This window comes from Euprymna scolopes, chromosome 22 (assembly GCF_053919585.1).
Source record: "Euprymna scolopes isolate OS-2025 chromosome 22, ASM5391958v1, whole genome shotgun sequence".
Classification (NCBI taxonomy): domain Eukaryota; kingdom Metazoa; phylum Mollusca; class Cephalopoda; order Sepiida; family Sepiolidae; genus Euprymna; species Euprymna scolopes.
In genome coordinates this window covers 97003672-97022076 of record NC_136503.1, presented here as the reverse complement: position 1 = coordinate 97022076, position 18405 = coordinate 97003672, and the positions used below count along the sequence as shown (strand labels likewise).

At 37.5% G+C, this 18405-nt stretch overlaps 1 protein-coding gene across 1 annotated transcript; it reads right to left on the bottom strand.

Annotated features, from left to right (window-relative positions):
• Positions 1-17485: 17485 nt before the first annotated feature.
• Positions 17486-17986, bottom strand: LOC145243740 (uncharacterized). The gene has a single exon (XM_080106787.1). It carries the CDS (start codon positions 17984-17986, stop codon positions 17486-17488), a length of 501 nt encoding a protein of 166 aa, XP_079962913.1.
• Between the last annotated feature and the right edge of the window lie 419 nt (positions 17987-18405).

Genomic DNA, 18405 nt, shown 5'->3' with positions numbered 1-18405 from the left:
AGCTACAATCTATAATACCTCCTCGCCAAACTCTCACGAAAACCACTCGTCTAGCTGAAAATGCTTTCAATAATATCCTCCATTCTTTATCTGTGTCTAATCTTAAACTTAGATTCCATTAACAAAACTTCTTTCTTAAAACTACGCACCTGTGGAACTGTCTTCCGTTTGCCTGCTTTCAAGCTGACTAAAATATAGTTGTCTTCAAGTCCAATGTAAACAAGTTCTTTATGACGCGTTTCCCTTAAGTATAATTTTTTTTCTCCAAATTTACACTACTAACGATAACTATGATACTGTCCCACTGACCACTGTACACTCTTTAACCCTTAACTTCGAGTGGCCTCTGGGCCTTGATACATGATCACTCCTATGTAATATATATATATATATATATATATATATATATATATATATATATATATATATAATGATTGATTATTATTCTAAAATCTGATGTATTTAATTCACACTTTAAAGTTATTTATTTTTTATGAAGTACTAGTCTGGGTGCCCGGCGTTGCCCGGGTTTTTGTTTAGCAAAAAAAGTGTTAATAGGCAGGCAGGCTCGAACCCGTACCGCGAAGGAGGAAAAAAAATCAAAAAAAGTTACATCTTTGCTGTTGCGCCCATTGCCAAAACTGGAAGTGACGCAGTTTTAAATTAAGGCTAGACAATCGAAAAGAGGGGATGACTTTCGAAAATATCGGCTAAAAAGCTACCGTTCCCCGTAGAAAAGTGCCCAGATAAGGATGAAGGAATTAATGGTTTTGACCAATTTTTTGACATTTGTCATCCGAAGGGTCCAGCTTCTAAATGATACAGATCTCGGGAGAATAGGCCGCCTCTATCGCAAGTTTTAGGCAGAAATACACACATACATAGATACATAGATACATACATGATGCTTGCAGCGTCTTTTCAGACGAGTGCCACACCCTCAGACACTTAAATTCCATGAGCCCCAAAATGACTTCCATCACCACAGGACCATTTTAATAGACAAATGCCTGCGGGAGTACCTATACACAGATGATGTTACAGAGTCTTAGCTTTGTACGACAGCTAAGTCTCTCTCTCTCGGTTCAAAATGCTGAGATCCAGCAACAAGCAAGAGCAAGATAGCCAGCAACAAGTTAAACTGCAGACCAGCTTAATTCGGATACTGGTCTCCCGCTTTATGTTTTTTTTAAATCAGAGATTGGCTTCTCCTAAAAATGTTGCCTTCACATGCGTATTTTTTTAAATAATTGAAAATACATTTTACTAAAATGTTTTACTCATATTTACTTTCATATTTAGCCTCATATTTTCGTGTGAATATACAAGTTTAGTGGGTTATTTTACTATATAAAAATTATGATTCTTGTATTAGTATATAACAGTCTTCAACAAATTCCTCTAACAAAAGTGAAATTACGTATGGACACCCTGCAAAATTGTTTGAGCAAGAAAAATATGATTTTTTTTATAGAATAAGCTACCTAAAGGTATCTGCTAGTTTTGGGGATAATCACGTTGATATACCGGTTCTCGTGTGATCACGGAAGTTAAACAACGTTGAGCTTAGTCATTACTACAATGGGTGACTATCTGGGAATTGAAGGTGCTCTCCGTTTTTCTCGGCAATGTTTCCACTCGGTTTTGGAAATCTTCTTGCAACTGGACCCACATGAGAGCGATTTAGGGAATGGGTGGTTGTGAATTCGCAACCATTGCTTCACAATAACATAAACAGGTACACGTACAGGGGTGTTCATTGTCTCTTGAGACCGAAAGGGAGGAATCCAATTTGTCTAGGAAGTCGTTCAGGTGCTTCAAAACACGAACGTATATAAAGAGACAGTGCTGAAGAATAGATTGAAATTGATGGAAACTTTGATTTTCAAATCATTTACTTTTCTATACATTCTTCTTAAGACATGTTGATGTGCGTTATCATAGCGAATAATACGGCTTCTCTGATTGGATAACGTTCGTTTCATTTCGCGCAATTTTCTATACATTTATTTTCCCGTTTTTAAAGCATGTTATTATATTCGTATTTTCAATTCCTTTGAACAGTTCTGGGCAATAACGTGGAGCTCTGAGAAAATCATGTGGTCATAGATATCAGACAAAGCAGTACAACACCCTTTAATACATTTTGAGTAGTAGGCAGCATGCAATACGGCAATTCACCGTTTTATCATAAGAGTTAAGAGAAGCTTAACCTGGCCAGAACTAGATGAGTAACCATTAAATAAAAAACTGAACAATGCTATTGACCGAAATATACTAGGTGCCTTAAATAAGTTTCCAGACATTTTTCGTATGAGCACTATTATTGATAGTACACACATAGAAATCTAGTCCTCCTCTCATCGAAGTAATCTTCTCCGGCTGCAATGTGCTTTTAATGTTCTAACAACTTCTGGAAGGCTGCATGGAATTCCTCTTATTTGAGCGTGTCAATAACCCTCGTCACGGCCTCTTTCATCTTCTCGTCTCTCGTCTCATAACGACAGCCCCTAATATTTTTCTTGAGCTAAGCGAATAACCAAAAGTCACATGGAGCAAGGTCTGGACAATAAGGAGGGTGATAAACTGTCATGATGTACATCTTGGTTATATAGTCTGTGATAAGTATGGAGTACCTTGTCGACAAACTTCGCGCAAATCTTCTGGATCTTAAGTTTTGCGCGATTAATTGTGTATACAAATCCCACACTGACATCAAACTGTGTACTTATTGCCCCTATAGACACAGGACGGTCTTTATCCATGAAATTCTTTATTTGGTCAATCAACTCTGGTGTTCTGACTTTTTTACCCCTCCCACAGCTTGCATAATCTATCAAAGACTCTCCGTCTTCCTTGAATCCCGTATGCCACTCAAAAACTGATGTTCAATTCAAGCAAAGTGGTCTAAAAGCAGTCTGAAGAATTCCATACATTTCTGAGACATTTTTCCAAGTTTAAAACAGAATTTTATTGCATATGGCTCTCACGTCGGGATTGCATTTTTGGCCCAAGTTTACACCTTACACAGCCTAACATCACAATTGTTCCTGCGAAATTTTATTATCACATAAATCGAAAAGCTCAACATATAAAATCAGCAGTATGTTATTTGATATGACAGGTGCGCGTTATTTTTAAAAGCACAATTGCATCATGATATTTAAACTTAAATTCAAGCCATTATCACCGAACAAGCAGTTAGGCCGGACATAAAATCAGCAGTAAATTCTTTGATATAATAAGGGCGTGTTCGAAATGAATACTTTATTTGGAGCACAACTATAGCATAATACTTGACTATAGTGCTGGCAGTGTTCCTAGATATTTGTAGAGAAATTCATCCGATAAATATCAATAATCGAAAGAATTCGATATCAAAAATAGTCTATTTTCTCTTATGGATAAAACGAATTTTTATCTCTGAAAAAAGATAGACACGCCCAAATATCAGCTGACGTGATATTGTAAACAAATACAGACAGAATTTGATGAACCACATTACTATTATAGTTTTTTTTGTTTTTTTTGCAAATTGGTCCACAATGCAAATTATTCCCGTAATACATAATAATCAGTATGCTACATGAAAGCGCTTTCCCTTCTCATATAAGTTAGACAACATACTAAATAAGTGAAAATGATATTAGGATAAGGTTAGAATCGAACCCTGTAGGTCAGTTTTAAAGATAACGGAAAATGGAATGTTAGAAACTAAGCCCATTGTTAATTCTATTAGAAATACTTAAATATTGTTTATGTCGGAAAAAGAGTCGATTGTCCATTCTTTTAGAAATATTGATATTAAATATGTCAGTTAAAAGAATGGACATCGCAAAGTAAAAATTATTGTTTACAAATAGGTTAGATATTAAACAATTAGAGTTGAGGGGTCTTTGCTTGCCAAAAATGTATTTGGAAACACATTTGTAAATCCACGTGATATAGTCACGTTGGAAAACACACTTCTACCGTCATAAACAAAGGAGATGTCTCAATATAGGTATCTAAGTGTTCGAATTTAGATGAGTTGAAAGTTAAGAGCTGATGAGTTAGATTCGATGAGAGAGAGAGAGAGAGAGAGAGAGTCAATTGGAGAGGAGAGCCCCTTAGAAGCAGAGGGAGGAAAAATAGACCATGTAAATCAAAGTTTGAATTCCTGACGTCACCGATCGTTCGGTTAAGAATAAAGAAACCAACTATGGAACTGTTTGTCTCGTGTCGTCATTCCTTACAACAGAAAAGGTAAATGTGTTTATCACCATCTTATAACGGACTCTTATATAAGGCCATCACAAGTAATGTCTCCTCTCCTCTAATATGTGTTACCAAGAACCATCCCAGTCTGATATAAATGTCTCTCTCATCTACATGTACCCGTTATATATGTCCCAGTATGACCCCCGACCCGCTACATAAAATGTAGAGGATTGATTCTATAATAATACATATGCAATCTGAACCAAATTACGATAGGTCTGCAATGACAGATGCCACATAAGAATTCATTGTGTTTAAACTTTACCCGCTATCGTATGTAACTTATAAACGCCGTCGCAGACACATATATTAGAAATGATAAAACCTTATCTCATTTCCTAGGAGCGACATCATCACGATTGCCAGGACCTAAATACGAAGTAGCTCATATTTCCCCCTTTAACTGACATTTTTTTCGGGAAAGATTGGTGAGGGGGGGACCAGAGATTCTTATATAATAAGTTGATAGCAGAAATTCCCTTCTGGACCAAATTACGATAGGTTTACAATGACAGATGCCACATAAGAATTTATTGCGTTACAGACACATATTTTGAAATAATAAAATCTTATCTCATGTCCCACCAGCGACATCATCACGATTGTCACAACCTAATGACTAAGTAACTCATATTTCCCCCTCTAACTAAAAATCCTCCCACTCTCCTTATCGGCATAAATTAAAATATGTTTAAGTGTATTAAACGACCGGGTTACGTCAGGCGTCCAGCTTTTATATATTCTTTTTTTTTACAAGGAAATCACCACTTATCAAGGCCCGGAGGCCACTCAGAGATAAGGGGTTTGCGTGTACAATAATCAATGGTATAATATCGTAGTAATCGCTAGTAATGGAGATCTGATATATTGTCTTACTTAAGGGGGTGGCTCATCAGGAATTTGTTTATGTTGAACTTGAAGACATGCAAGTTGTAGTCAGGTGGGAAACAGGCAAACGGAAGAGAGTTTCACAGACGTGCACTCCTAATAAAGAAGCTTTGTTCATGGAATCTACGTTTTGATTCAAGCACAGATAAAAGTCGGGGAAAATTACTGACAGTGGTTACAGCAAGACGGGTGTTTTTCGTGAAAGATTAGCGAGGAGAAGACCAGAAATTCTTATATGATAATTTGATAGCAGAAATTCCCTTCTGGACCAAATTACGATAGGGTTGCAATGTCAGATGCCACATAAGAATTTATTGCATCTAAACTTTACTTACCATCTTATGTAACTTATAAACACCGTTGCAGACACATATATTAGAAATAATAAAATCTTATCTTAGTTCCTAGGAGCGACATCATCACGATTGTCAAGACCTAAAGATGAAGTAGCTCATATTTCCCCCTCAAACTAAAAGGTCCTCCCACTTTCCTTAACAGGATCGGGTAGTTCTATAACCATTATAACTATATTGGACCTAGCACCATTATGACCTGGATTGCACACTCATACACTCACAAATACCAGTACACTTCGCTATTAAAAAAAACTTATTTCTCCCCCATAACAGTCCGCCCATTGTCATTGGCTGTAAGGATGACATTCTATTATTCTGGATTATACGCAAACATACAAAAAATGAACACCGCAGCCCTAATTCACTACGGCAGTTCAATCACCGCACATTGTTATACATCATTTATTCCACTTAAACTTACACATGCCATCACGCATTGATATGAATCATGTAATTACTTTAAAGTTACACATACTATTTCCCATTACTTGCAATACTGTTATTTACATCTTGTTAGATTTAAGACTATTACGCCGCAGCTTACTATACATCATATCCGGTGTTAGCGTCCTATAATAACCTCAATTACATTTTAACCAACTAGAAAGCATTAAAAAATAATTAGGACACATAATATATTCCACATTTCTTGTATATATATATATATATCAGTACAGGCCAATAAGTCTCCTGTGCGTCATGAGTAAGTTGCTAGAATCTGTGTTAAATACAGAAGTAATCAAACATCTCAACAAAAATAACCTTCTTAGTGACACTCAATATGGTTTCCGTTCTGCTAGATCTACAGCAGATGTCCTTACAGTTATATCGCATAGGATTAGCAAATCTCTCAACGGTGGCAATCTTTCTAGGGCAATTGCTCTTGACATATCTAAAGCCTTTGATAGGGTATGGCATAAAGGTTTACTTCATAAGATCGCTAGCTATGGTATAGCTGGAAAAGTCTTCTCAATTATTAAATCATTTCTTTCTGATAGGTTCATAAGAGTAGTAGTTGAGGGGCAAAAATCAGAAGCTCACAGTATTAATGCCGGTGTCCCTCAGGGATCCATCCTGGGCCCAACTCTTTTCCTGATCTACATTAATGATCTTCCAAATCATATCCTTACATCATTTGTAGACATTTATGCTGACGACACTACCATTTATGGTAGCACATCTAAGACAGTAAACGACCAAGTTCTCTCCAATTCTCTCTCCTCTGATCTTGAGCACGTAGTACAATGGGGAAAGGAGTGGCTGGTTACTTTTAATGCATCTAAAACCAAGCTTCTCTCTTTACATCATGAACATTCTAATCCACATTTGTCATCAATTGAAATGAATGGCTCTCGTCTTCAGGAGGCCTCAAGTTTTGACAAGCTTCTGGGCTTGACCATTACTCCTGATCTTAAATGGAACACGTATATCAAATCTGTTGCCAAGGCCGCTGGAAAAATGGTGGGATCTTTCTATCGATCCGGTAGATATCTCACTGCTGATGCTATTCTCTATCTATATAAGAGCCAGGTACGTCCAAGGATGGAATACTGTTGCCACATCTGGGCAGGAGCTGCTAGAAAGGACTTGGCCTGCCTTGATAGAGTTCAAAATAGACTTCGTAGCCTCGTAGGAGATGTCCTTTTCTCCTCCTTGCAACCTCTATCTCACAGAAGAGATGTTGCGAGTTTGTCTCTGATGTATCGTTATTTTCATGGAAAGTGTTCAACTGAGCTTCAATCTATGGTCCCCCCCTCGCCAAACTTTCACAAGAAACACTCGTCTAGCTGTAAACACTATCAATAATTCCCCCACTCTTTATCTGTGCCTAAACCTAAACGTAGATTCCATGAACAAAGCTTCTTTCTTAGAACTGCACGCCTGTGGAATTGTCTTCCGTTTTCCTGCTTTCCGGCTGACTACAATATGGTTGTGTTCAAGTCTAAAGTAAATAAGTTCTTGATGAGCCGTTCCATATAAGTTATCAAATTTACCAAATTTTCATTACTAATGATTACTATATTGACCAATTTCTACTGTACACTCTTTAACCCTTATCCTTGAGTGGCCTCTTGGCCTTGATAATGTGGTGATGCCTATGTAAAAAAGAACTGCATTTATCGTTGATCGTTGTAAGTCGATCATTCAATGGGCAAATAGAATCATCAGAGAAAAGTTATGAAAATAAATACAGCAAATTACCTACCTTTTATCACCTTATTAAAACCCACAAAAATAGCACACACACACACAGATCAGACCCATTGTTTCAAGCGTTAACGGTCCCCTTTATAAAATCTCTTGGTTAATATCCCGCCTACTTAAACCTCTACTCTCTACCTTCCCAGCCCATGTTAGTAGTTCCAACCAAGTAATTAACAGACTCAACGATCTACCACACCATCTACTCAAACTATACAGATACCCATTTAGCCTAGACGTCGTTTCTTTATACACCTCCATTCCTGCACATCCAGCCATTAATCTCATGGCAGACATTATAGCATCTAAAAACCCACAATGCTTCGGAATTACTCCAGGAGATCTCTTACAACTCCTCCGTATTATAGTAGACAACACTTACTTTACTTTCCTACAAAACACGTTCAAACAAGTATCTGGACTACCCATGGGCTCCAGTCTATCCGGTATTCTTGCCATTGCTTATATGGACAAACTCGAAAGACACACCCTTAGTACCTGCTATTCTTATCTCCTTTTTACTAGATATATCGATGACATTTTAATTATCACATACTCCCGCGAAGAAGCTATTAACATTTTCCACAAATTCAATAACGCCGACCCAAACTTAAAATTTACTATAGAACATCCAGACTCTTCGGAATCTCTTTCTCTACTTGATTTTAAAATACAAATAAAAAAAAATGGTGCCATATGCACTGAATTCTACAGAAAACCCGCCAGCAAACGCCTCTTCGTACATTTCAAATCTGCGCTACCTCTCAAGGACAAACTAAACTACGCACATGCCGAAATCTCACGCATACAAGACAAATGCACTAACATCTCCGACAAACATACACACACTAACAATTTCCTACAGACCCTCTCACTAAACGGCTACCCTAATACGATCCTATCCTCACTTAAAAAGAAAAAACGCAACACCCGACCCTTCTCTAACAATTGTTTTCTAAAACTACCCTTCCTCAGTGACAAAATCTCATCTTCAATCCGAAAAGCCATCCGCAGCGAGGGGCTCAACATTCAACTCATCCACACTGGATCTACTTTAAGACAACAGCTCAACCGAAAACATCCATCGCATACACCTTCCCCTTGTTCACTCTCTAATTGCCCAATATCACACACAGGTTTATGCTTTAAGAACCACGTTGTTTACGACCTACAATGCGCTAAATGCAGTGCATCTTACATCGGAAGCACTACCAGATTGCTTCATCACCGCATTAAAGAGCACTTAAACACTACTGCTTCGTCGTTCTATAAACATATTCGCACTTGCATTAATTCAGAACCAGATTTTCACATCAACATTCTTGCTTCTTCAAGAAACGTAGGTCAACTTCGTATCCTTGAATCTTTAATTATTTCAAAAAATACTCCCACACTAAACAATAGACTGGAATTGAGCTCCGCTTTTATAATATAAGTTTAAAACATAAGAAAAACAATAATTAAAAAAAAAAAAAAAAAAAAAACCTTGCTTGAATAGTCATCTCCCTTGATTCACAAACGCAACAAGTATTTCAAACATCAACTGATTTATTTTAACGTTCTCCTAACGTCATTTTTTGTTCTATATTTCGCGGTATCACGTGGCAAACTCTGCGGCTACTTTTCCAATTTTGAACACTCTTCCGCTGTCTTCTCTTGAAAATGGACTAATAAGTCTGAAATATATTGAGATTTATATCACCATTCAATACAACAGAAAAAAAAAATTACTGTTGTTTAGAGTTAAAATTTGTGTGAAAAAGAAAAAACAAACAACAAAAAAAAGAACTTTATTTCTTTTGTTTGCATTTAATTTTACTCTATATAAAAAAAAAATCTCGCATTGTTCTTGGCTTTTAATTTTACCTGATAATTTTCTTCAACAATGCTTCAAGCCAACTACAACCTGCTTATATATATATATATATATATATATATATATATATATATATATATAATATATATATATATATATGCATATATATATATATATATATATATATATATATATATATATATAATCGAGCCAGAGATGTCTCGTGATGCGGGGTTCGAATCGTTCGACTGGTATTCTGGATTCCCGAAAGGATGAAACACTAGCGTCTGTCGGTATTTAATTATTATAGTACAAAAATAATTAATATATATATATATATATATATATATATATATATATATATATATATATATATATATATATATATATATATGTATGACTACTTCATTGAATCGCATAAGCCTGACGAATTCTCATGAGAATTCTCCCAGAATATCCTGTGTAGCTAAATTGCCATATATATCTTCATTACGTTCTCTCTCTCTCTCTCTCTCTCTCTCTCTCAATATATATATATATATATATATATATATATGATGAAAATAATGGAAATAGTATTCCGACAAAATAGAGAAAATAAAAAAGGAACAAAACGTATTATGTGTTCACCAACGTTTCGTCTTTATTTCGAGACTTCCTCTGGGTGAATGAGATTAAGAAACCCAAAATATATATACACGAAAAAAAACAACATAAAATAACGGACTTAATTTTTGAATAACCGGATGTATTTCGAAATGCGATAAGGGAAAAAATCTCCCCAAATAAGACAGGACTTATATTAAATTGTACGCAATTATGTTTCTTATACAGAAAGTATATCATATATGTAGTTATTCATGATTAATGGTCAGTGTCGCTAATCATATGCGTCCCTTCTTTGAGTTCATTTTACTGTCCGTTGTCCCGGTCTATCTACAATGTCTACTTCGACTCATAAGAAAGAGTAAATGGTTTCCCCTTCCTTTTTGTACATGGTCTTCCATAGCAACGTTTCGATATCTCCACGTATTGCAGCTTCCCATTGAATAAACCTTGCATTTACGAGGTGTCTTCGGTTGTCAGATTATACTCGGCCGACACCGCGTTACCTTAAGGAAAATCGACTATTATTATTAAAAATAAAATATTATATGAAGTACATTATTATTTGTCGGTATGCAATATTAGTTTCTTTGCAAAGACAAGTATTTTTTATAGGTTTTTGGAATTTACAACGGAATATGGAGAACAATAAACAAAAGAGAAGGAATTTAACCTTGACGAATAGAATGTCGGAAATACACAAGCAAATAAGTTTTAAATAATAAATCGCAATAAAGAAAACGTGATTATAAAGTCACATGTTTAAAGATGTAAGCTGAAGGACAGAATATTAATCGAGTATTTAATATAGAAGAAGTTAGAAGGGCAGTTTAACAGGTAGTGATAGTTTTAAAGCTGAACAGACGTGCATGTCCCCTAGCATAGTTGAATAAGTCTTAGGCAAGCGTACAATCCCCCCCCCCGAAATAGTAAAATAAATGTAAAATATAACCGGAATATCCTGTTTTTTTTTCGTTAGAAGGAATCTTCTTTGCAGCTTTTTGCACATTCGTCAATCAAGACTCACAGATAAACGAAGATATGTTTTTTTTATTGGCAAGATGCATAATCACCCAGAACTGTTGTGACGTAGCCGTCCCAGGGAACAGTTAAACTCCTCACTAGATGGAAGGCTGAGACTCCCCAAGCACTGGAGAAGGATGGGCAGATATGATTCTTCTATTCTTTAATTATAATCGGTGTGCCCGGGCCACAGCAAAAATAAAGAAATATTAGGATTGTGATTTTCATTTTTTATAATAATCGACAAAAAACATCATTTTTGAAGTTTGTACTCAAAAACAGGTAATGACTCAGAATCTGTAGAAATGATGTTTATAATTCAAGTGCAGTGCATCAACCTAGGGATCATGGGGATTACCCCATTTGGCCATGAGAACGGGTGACGATCAACAGGTGCACTCATGGGCGTAACCTCTTCAGAGGTGACGTTGTTGGGTATGAGTAGTCCAGATCACAACCCCGGTTCTACCTCTTTCCTGAATATGCAGGGTGACCCCCAAAAAACGGACCCCGACTCTAATTAGGCCCCGTTTCTTAGTGTTTTTTGTCGGAATGAAATGAAACTTTGGTCATAACTAGTTTATTATATTCCAAATATCACATCAAAACACTAGGGTCTTTGGCCTTTTTTTTCCCATTCTACAGCATATGTTCTAGATGGCCTCCATTTAGCTTTTGTTTTTTTGGTCACCCTGTATTAATGGAGCGCACAGTCGAAAAACAATTATTAGCGAGACATTTGAGCTTGCGATTTTGAAACAGAGTAACTCATAGGGAATCGCCGCACCCTCCTCTCTCCCGCAACAACCTCACCGCTATATCGACGAGAGAAGTGAAATCTACTAACAGTGAGTCGGACATTATTAAACATTGTACTCTAAAGACAATTGTATATAATTATATCCTTGTATATTATTTTTTTTCTGGAAATTAATCAGTAGACTAGGAGAACTGACTTCTAGCATCGAGGCGACGGCATATCAACCCTAACGCGAAAATCACCGACGAAAACCCGGCTGCGAATTGAGGAGCAACAGGTGCCATCAACTGGGTTCTGCCGCACGAAGAAGTTACAGCTAGTCGCTGTTGACCGAGATAGATACTTGGAAGATCATAAGGTTGCGCTGTGTCCAACCCGCTTTGTGTTATCAGTATTGTAAATGTCCAGTAACCTATGCCACACACACATTCACAAGAAATTATGAACACTAGATGACACAAAAGAAACTATTAAATACACCCGTTACTTAGTTTATAAGATATACACTCCTTGCATATATATGCACCCTTTTATTAAATACACCGTTAATCTGGCGCTACGTAACACGCATTTAATCTGATTCAGTGACTAACAGTCCCCCCCCATAAGGGAACGTAACATATAGTTAAATGAGTGCCGTGCCCTTCTTGAAGGGGATACAAAGTAACACAATAAGTTTGCAGACATTCTTGTACAGGCATTTGAATTTGTCGTAGACTCTTAAAAAGCCACTATTAATAATAATAAGATTTACGAGGGGCGTGCAATAAGTAATGCCCCTGATCCACTTTCAGTTGTCTGATCTAGCTAAAATTTTGCCTGTGCAATGATATATATCTCTACAGGTTATGTAGCAAATTACAGCTCTGAACTAATTGTGGCTTCTGTTTTACAGGTGTTTGAACAGAGTCAGGTGTGAAATGGAGCCCGGTGAATGTCGAGCAGTGATCCGGTTTTTGTATTTGAAAGGACGCATAGCACAGGAGACTTTTGATGAAATTAAAGAAACTTATGGTGATAATGCTCCATCATATGACATTGTAAAACGCTGCCATCGTGAATTCCAACATGGCCTGTGGAAACAGCTCCCAGACCTGGTCGCCCCCTTCTGCCATTGATGAGGCATCTGTCCGTCAAGTTGAGGCTGCCATTTTCGAAAGATCGGCGCATTCTATTCACCAAATAGCCCAAGATGTGAAGATAAGTACAGGGTCTGTGGAATCTATCATTCATGACCATTTGCATATGCATAATGTGTCTGCCAGATAGATTCCCATGTTGCTCACACCATTCCAGAAGCGAGAACGCGTCGAGTACCCGATGATGAATTTGGAGATGTGCCAAGAAGATGAGTCAAAGTTTTTCTAAATACTGATTACAAAAGATGAAACCTGGATCCATCACTATGATCCAGAGACCAAAGCCCGGTCAATGCAATGAAAGCAATTGGACTCACCACCCCGAAAGAAGGTAAGATGCAGCCCTCCGCTGGCAAAGTCATGCTCGCAGTCTTCTGGGGCCAGGACGGAGTAGTGACGACAGAGTCCCTGGCAAAGGGTACCACAATTACAGGAGCCTATTATGCTTCACTTTTGAGGAAACTAATGGAAGCTATCAAAATCAATAGGCGGGACAAGATCAGCAAAGGTACCGTCCTCCCGCAGGACAACGCTCCGGTCCACAACTCACATGTCGCCTGATCAGAAACATGGGTGTGTGGTTATGAATTCTTTCCCCATCCTCCCTACTCTCCGGACCTTGAATTATCTGGCTTTCACCTCTCTCCACCCATCAAGTAGTTTTTTAAAGGAACGCGTTTCCCAGCAGATGATGCCGCCTTGATTTCTGAAGTCACGTCTTGGTTGGAGGAACAATCTGGTGTGTTCTACAAAAACGGTCCCCAGAGCTGCATCACACGATGGGAGAAATGCATAATTCTAGGTGGTTCTTATGTAGAGAAAGAGTAATAACTGTGCCAAGTTTCGTTGCTGTACTCCTATGGGGAGTGAGTGAGGGGCATTACTTATTGCACGCCCCTCGTATGCAAAGTTTGGGAAAATGCACCAGTCCACAACACCATCCTTATCACAGACCATTCGACTAAGTTAGGCATCAACACAGATTCTTACCGTCCTTATAGTCAAGACCTTGCTCCCTGTGTAAAGGTTATTCCCTAAGCTCAAGGTAAAATGAGAAGCTGTCTTTATGAGGCAACTGAGGAGACGAAATATACTTTTAAGAGGGCATTGATGCGTTCACACAAGAGGACTTCTATTGGTGCAACGTTACAAGAAGTGCATTACAACCGTATGAGATTACTTTAAAGAGGACTAAGGTTTTATATGTCAATAAAAGTGCCTATACGAAAAAAGTCTGGAAACTGATTGAAGGCACGTCGTAGTTGCCGACATGTCTCATTTTTTGCTCCACTCACATAGAATTGCAGAAACAGAATACTTGGCCAGGACACATGTAACCAGTAGTTCGAATAATCCAAAGGATACAGGATAAAGCGTTTTCTGTAAAAGGCAGGTAATTTCCTAATTCCTTAGTAATAAAAATACGGGACCTTTTGTTTATGGGTTAGATTAAGGGTAGTTGGTGGGCGATGATAGGAAAGCAGTCAAGAAGTGGAATGTTATCGGCTCTTATCGAATTTTGTCGAAGCTTGTCGAACCTTGTCGAAACTTGTCGAAACTTGTCGAAACTTGTCGAAACTCTTTTTTTTAATTCAATTTTCACCTCAAAAAAGGCAAAGTGCATCTTTGAAGTAGGAGGCTACTATCGAGACATAAGTTGCAGGGATATTATTGAGGGAGATGGGAAGCAATATGTCTGCTCATATATATATATATATATATATATATATATATATATATATATATATGTGTGTGTGTGTGTGTGTGTGTGTGTGTATGTGTGTGTATTTCTTTTTATTATTCAATTTTCACCCCAAACAAGACACAGTGCCACTTTGAAGTAGGTGCCTACTACTATCTGGGACATAAGCTGCAAGGATATTATGGAGGGAGATGGGCAGCAAGATGTCTGCTCACATTACACTTGAACTTCTGCATGTCAGTACAGTTGGGAAAACAGGAGGGAATGGAGTTCCAAAGTCTAGCAGTTCTGGGGAAGAAACTATTGGAGTAGAAGGCTTTCTTACACTTAGGAATTTCTACTGTGTAGGGGTGGGATTTTTCTGCTTGTCGGGTTTGTCAGGGGTATTTACGGTGAGAGGGTACAAGTGCTTGTAGTTTGTTAGAGCATTCACCATTAAAATACTTGTAGAAAAGGCAGAGAGATGCAATATCTCGTCGATGGGACAGAGGCTGAAGCTTAGGTGACAGTCCAGGATCTATCAGGTTGGCGACTCCCTTTTGAACCCTGTCCAGGAGTTAGAGATAAGTAGCAGATTCACTAGCCCAAATGTGACAACAGTACTATATACATGGGCGAATGATGGCCTTAGAGAGACAAGATTCTTTCAGGCGTAAATAGCTTTCTAACACCGTAGAGAGAGCCCTCATTCTTCGCAGCAGCCTTAGCAATGCTATCAATGTATTTGTTTCAAGTCATGTTTCATATGAACGTTCTCAGATGCGAGTAGCTTTGATGTATCGATCTGCAGCAATTAATCACCAGTGTAAATAAATTGATTTCGCCGAGTTACCTCAGCGACAAATTCAATTGAGGGAATTAAAAACAAGATAGATTAATTTAGATGGAAAGATTTTGCGGGTGAAAAAATAAAAATATTCTTTTTTCAGATTAAAAAAATAATACGATGAGCAAGACACGTAGCAATAAAATATATCGTTCAAAAATTAATCAGAGCAGCTGAGAAACACGGATCGTATAAAAAAAAACCCGGTTTAATAAAATTACTTTTTCCCCGTTGGTTTGATGCTACAGAGGTATCTTCCCCAATTATTATCCTTTAAGAGAATGCATTATAATGAAACGCGTACATAAATAAAATGCAATATATATATATATATATATATATATATATATATATATATATATATATATATATATATATAGCGAGAGAGAGAGAGAGAGAGAGAGAAAGAGAGAGAGAGAGGGAGAGAGAGAGGATAAAAATTACTACCGGAGTGTAGTAGAAACTCGCTATGAAGCAAGCGAACAACAGAAGATGTTGTATTTGAGAGAAACAGCTTACCTTATAGGCTTGTATATACTGATGTGTGTTAGCTGTTTTCTTTTTTGATAAAGTCAATGTCAAGGGAGAGATAAAGCGCCTTCATAGGGCTTTCCTCGTCTAAGTTTTTATAGGATGGTGCTTTTGGGGAGTATTTCATAGCATGTCTTTTAAAACTTTATATAGTCATGTTTGGGTTTTTTTCGTCTTATAGATAATATTAGGTCATCAGGAGAGAATACGCACCGTTTCGGGGCCTTCCTCTCTACGGCTTGTTCGCGTATCGGATCCCCTCACTGATTTGAGGCCCAATTATCTGCTCAATACAGTTAAAGGTAAAGACGTTTGATAATTAAACGGCTCTTGTCACGAGCAACGGCTTTGCGCATGTCGTTCAATGTTCAAAGGCTACGTCTGACATATTGTTGGGACGTGCACGTATCGAAGAATTAATGATAATATTAGCAATAATAAACAATAATAATAACAACAATAATAATAAAAGTACTATATATATGCATATATATGTGTGTATATAACTAAAGGTATATATATACATAACGTTAATAAAACATATATATATATGTATGCATGAACATAAAAAAAAATCTACTCACAGTAATAACTACACTGTAGACACTTGCGAACATATCATGCGGTGTTCCTTTTCGCCTAGATTGTAACGTCAGCTCTCTCTCTCTCTCTTTTTTTCACGTATTAATGTTGTTTCTACCCGGCTGCTATAAGTTATTTGTGCGCATGACGTTTAAATTTAAAGGCTGCGTCTATATCAAGTCCGTAAAGTTAAGACGCGCTCGTATCGAAAGAATAGAAAAACAAAACAAAAACAAAAAAAAAGGGGAAGAAAGAAAATAAAAAAAGCAGAAAAGAAAGAAAATAAATAATTTAAAAAATTGTTAAACAAAATAAAAAAATTAGTTAAATAAATAAATCAGCACTGTGGACACATGTTACCACTCGGTATTTTTTTTAACCCAGAGCCAGATTGCACATTGTTCAGTAATTTTTGTTAGATTTTTACATGCTGCGCTTCTTTTTCGGCCTTTAATTCCAAGCTGTCCTAAAAGTTGATATAAAGAGCCTGAAATGAAACCTCTTGCTCCAATTTCAACAGCTCGAAGAATTGTAACGTAACCTTCACGGGTCAACTCTCTTTTTCATATTTCTCCATCTTGTATTGGTGTTGCTTCTCTACCCGGCTCTCATAAGGTACTGTCAATTCAATCAAAACGAATTTTTTCCTTGTTATTGACGAGAGAACAATGTCTGGCCGTTGACCCTTTACTTTTATAATTTTTGGATAATTACTTTGCCAGCCAGGGAGATCTGCGGCGACTATCCAATCATCATTGATTCCGAGAATATTTTGGTTCTGTACTAGCAATGGGCTAGTTATACGTTTTGATCCGATCCGCATTTTCCTCCCTCAGCAAAAACTTGTGGCTTATGTTAGCTGCTTCGGGCTTCATATGGTTGCTTATTGTTGTGGTCAGTTCTTCCAATACTCTGTTGTGCCGCCACGTATATCGCCCATTAGCAAGGGCGACTCTGCAGGAACTAAGAACATGTTCCATAGTCTGAGGTTTTTCTTTGCATACAGGACAGGTTGGATCATCCCCTTTCTTCCATTTGGCAAGATTAGTCATTGATGGAAGCATGTCGTAAGTTGAGCCTATTATGAAACTCAACCTTAGCGGCGACATTTGCCAGATGTCATTCCACGTAATGGATCTTTGCATAGCTTCTTCCCAGTTTGTCCATTGCCCCTGCTGTGACTGTTGAATGGCTTTTACGAGCCTTTTGCTTTCCTCCTTGCTCCTTATTTCCTGAATGACGAGATCTCGGCGCTCTTTGGTTGTAGCCGTAGACCATCTTTGAATGCTGGTCATTCCCAGTCCAGATTTCCCTGTCTGAGTGAGCCCAATGACTTCTTTGAAGGCTAGGTTTTCTTTCGCTTCATTTATAGCATCTCGGACTTTCCATTTCTTTCCTGTTTTAAGAGAGGGTTGTACTGTCTTTACAACAGTGTCGTTGGAATTGTCCAACATCATCTGGAATCTGACTTTCCCTGCTTTGAACTCCTCTGCAATAGACTTGAGCGGTGATTTTAGTTTGGATTGTTTGCTATATAGGGCAACATTTGATAATCCTGGAGGTAAACCTAGGCATTTCTTCGTATATCTGTTGATTTTCGCTTCGATTGCCTCAACCGTACTCATAGTTACTTCATATATGAGAAGAGGCCATAAAAGAATGGGGATGATCATGTGTTGAAGACACCATACCTTGTATTTACTTTGAAGTGGAC

Excerpts from the sequence above, each read along its gene's own strand:
- LOC145243740 (XM_080106787.1), bottom strand. The coding sequence starts at position 17,986 with ATGACCAGCATTCAAAGATGGTCTACGGCTACAACCAAAGAGCGCCGA.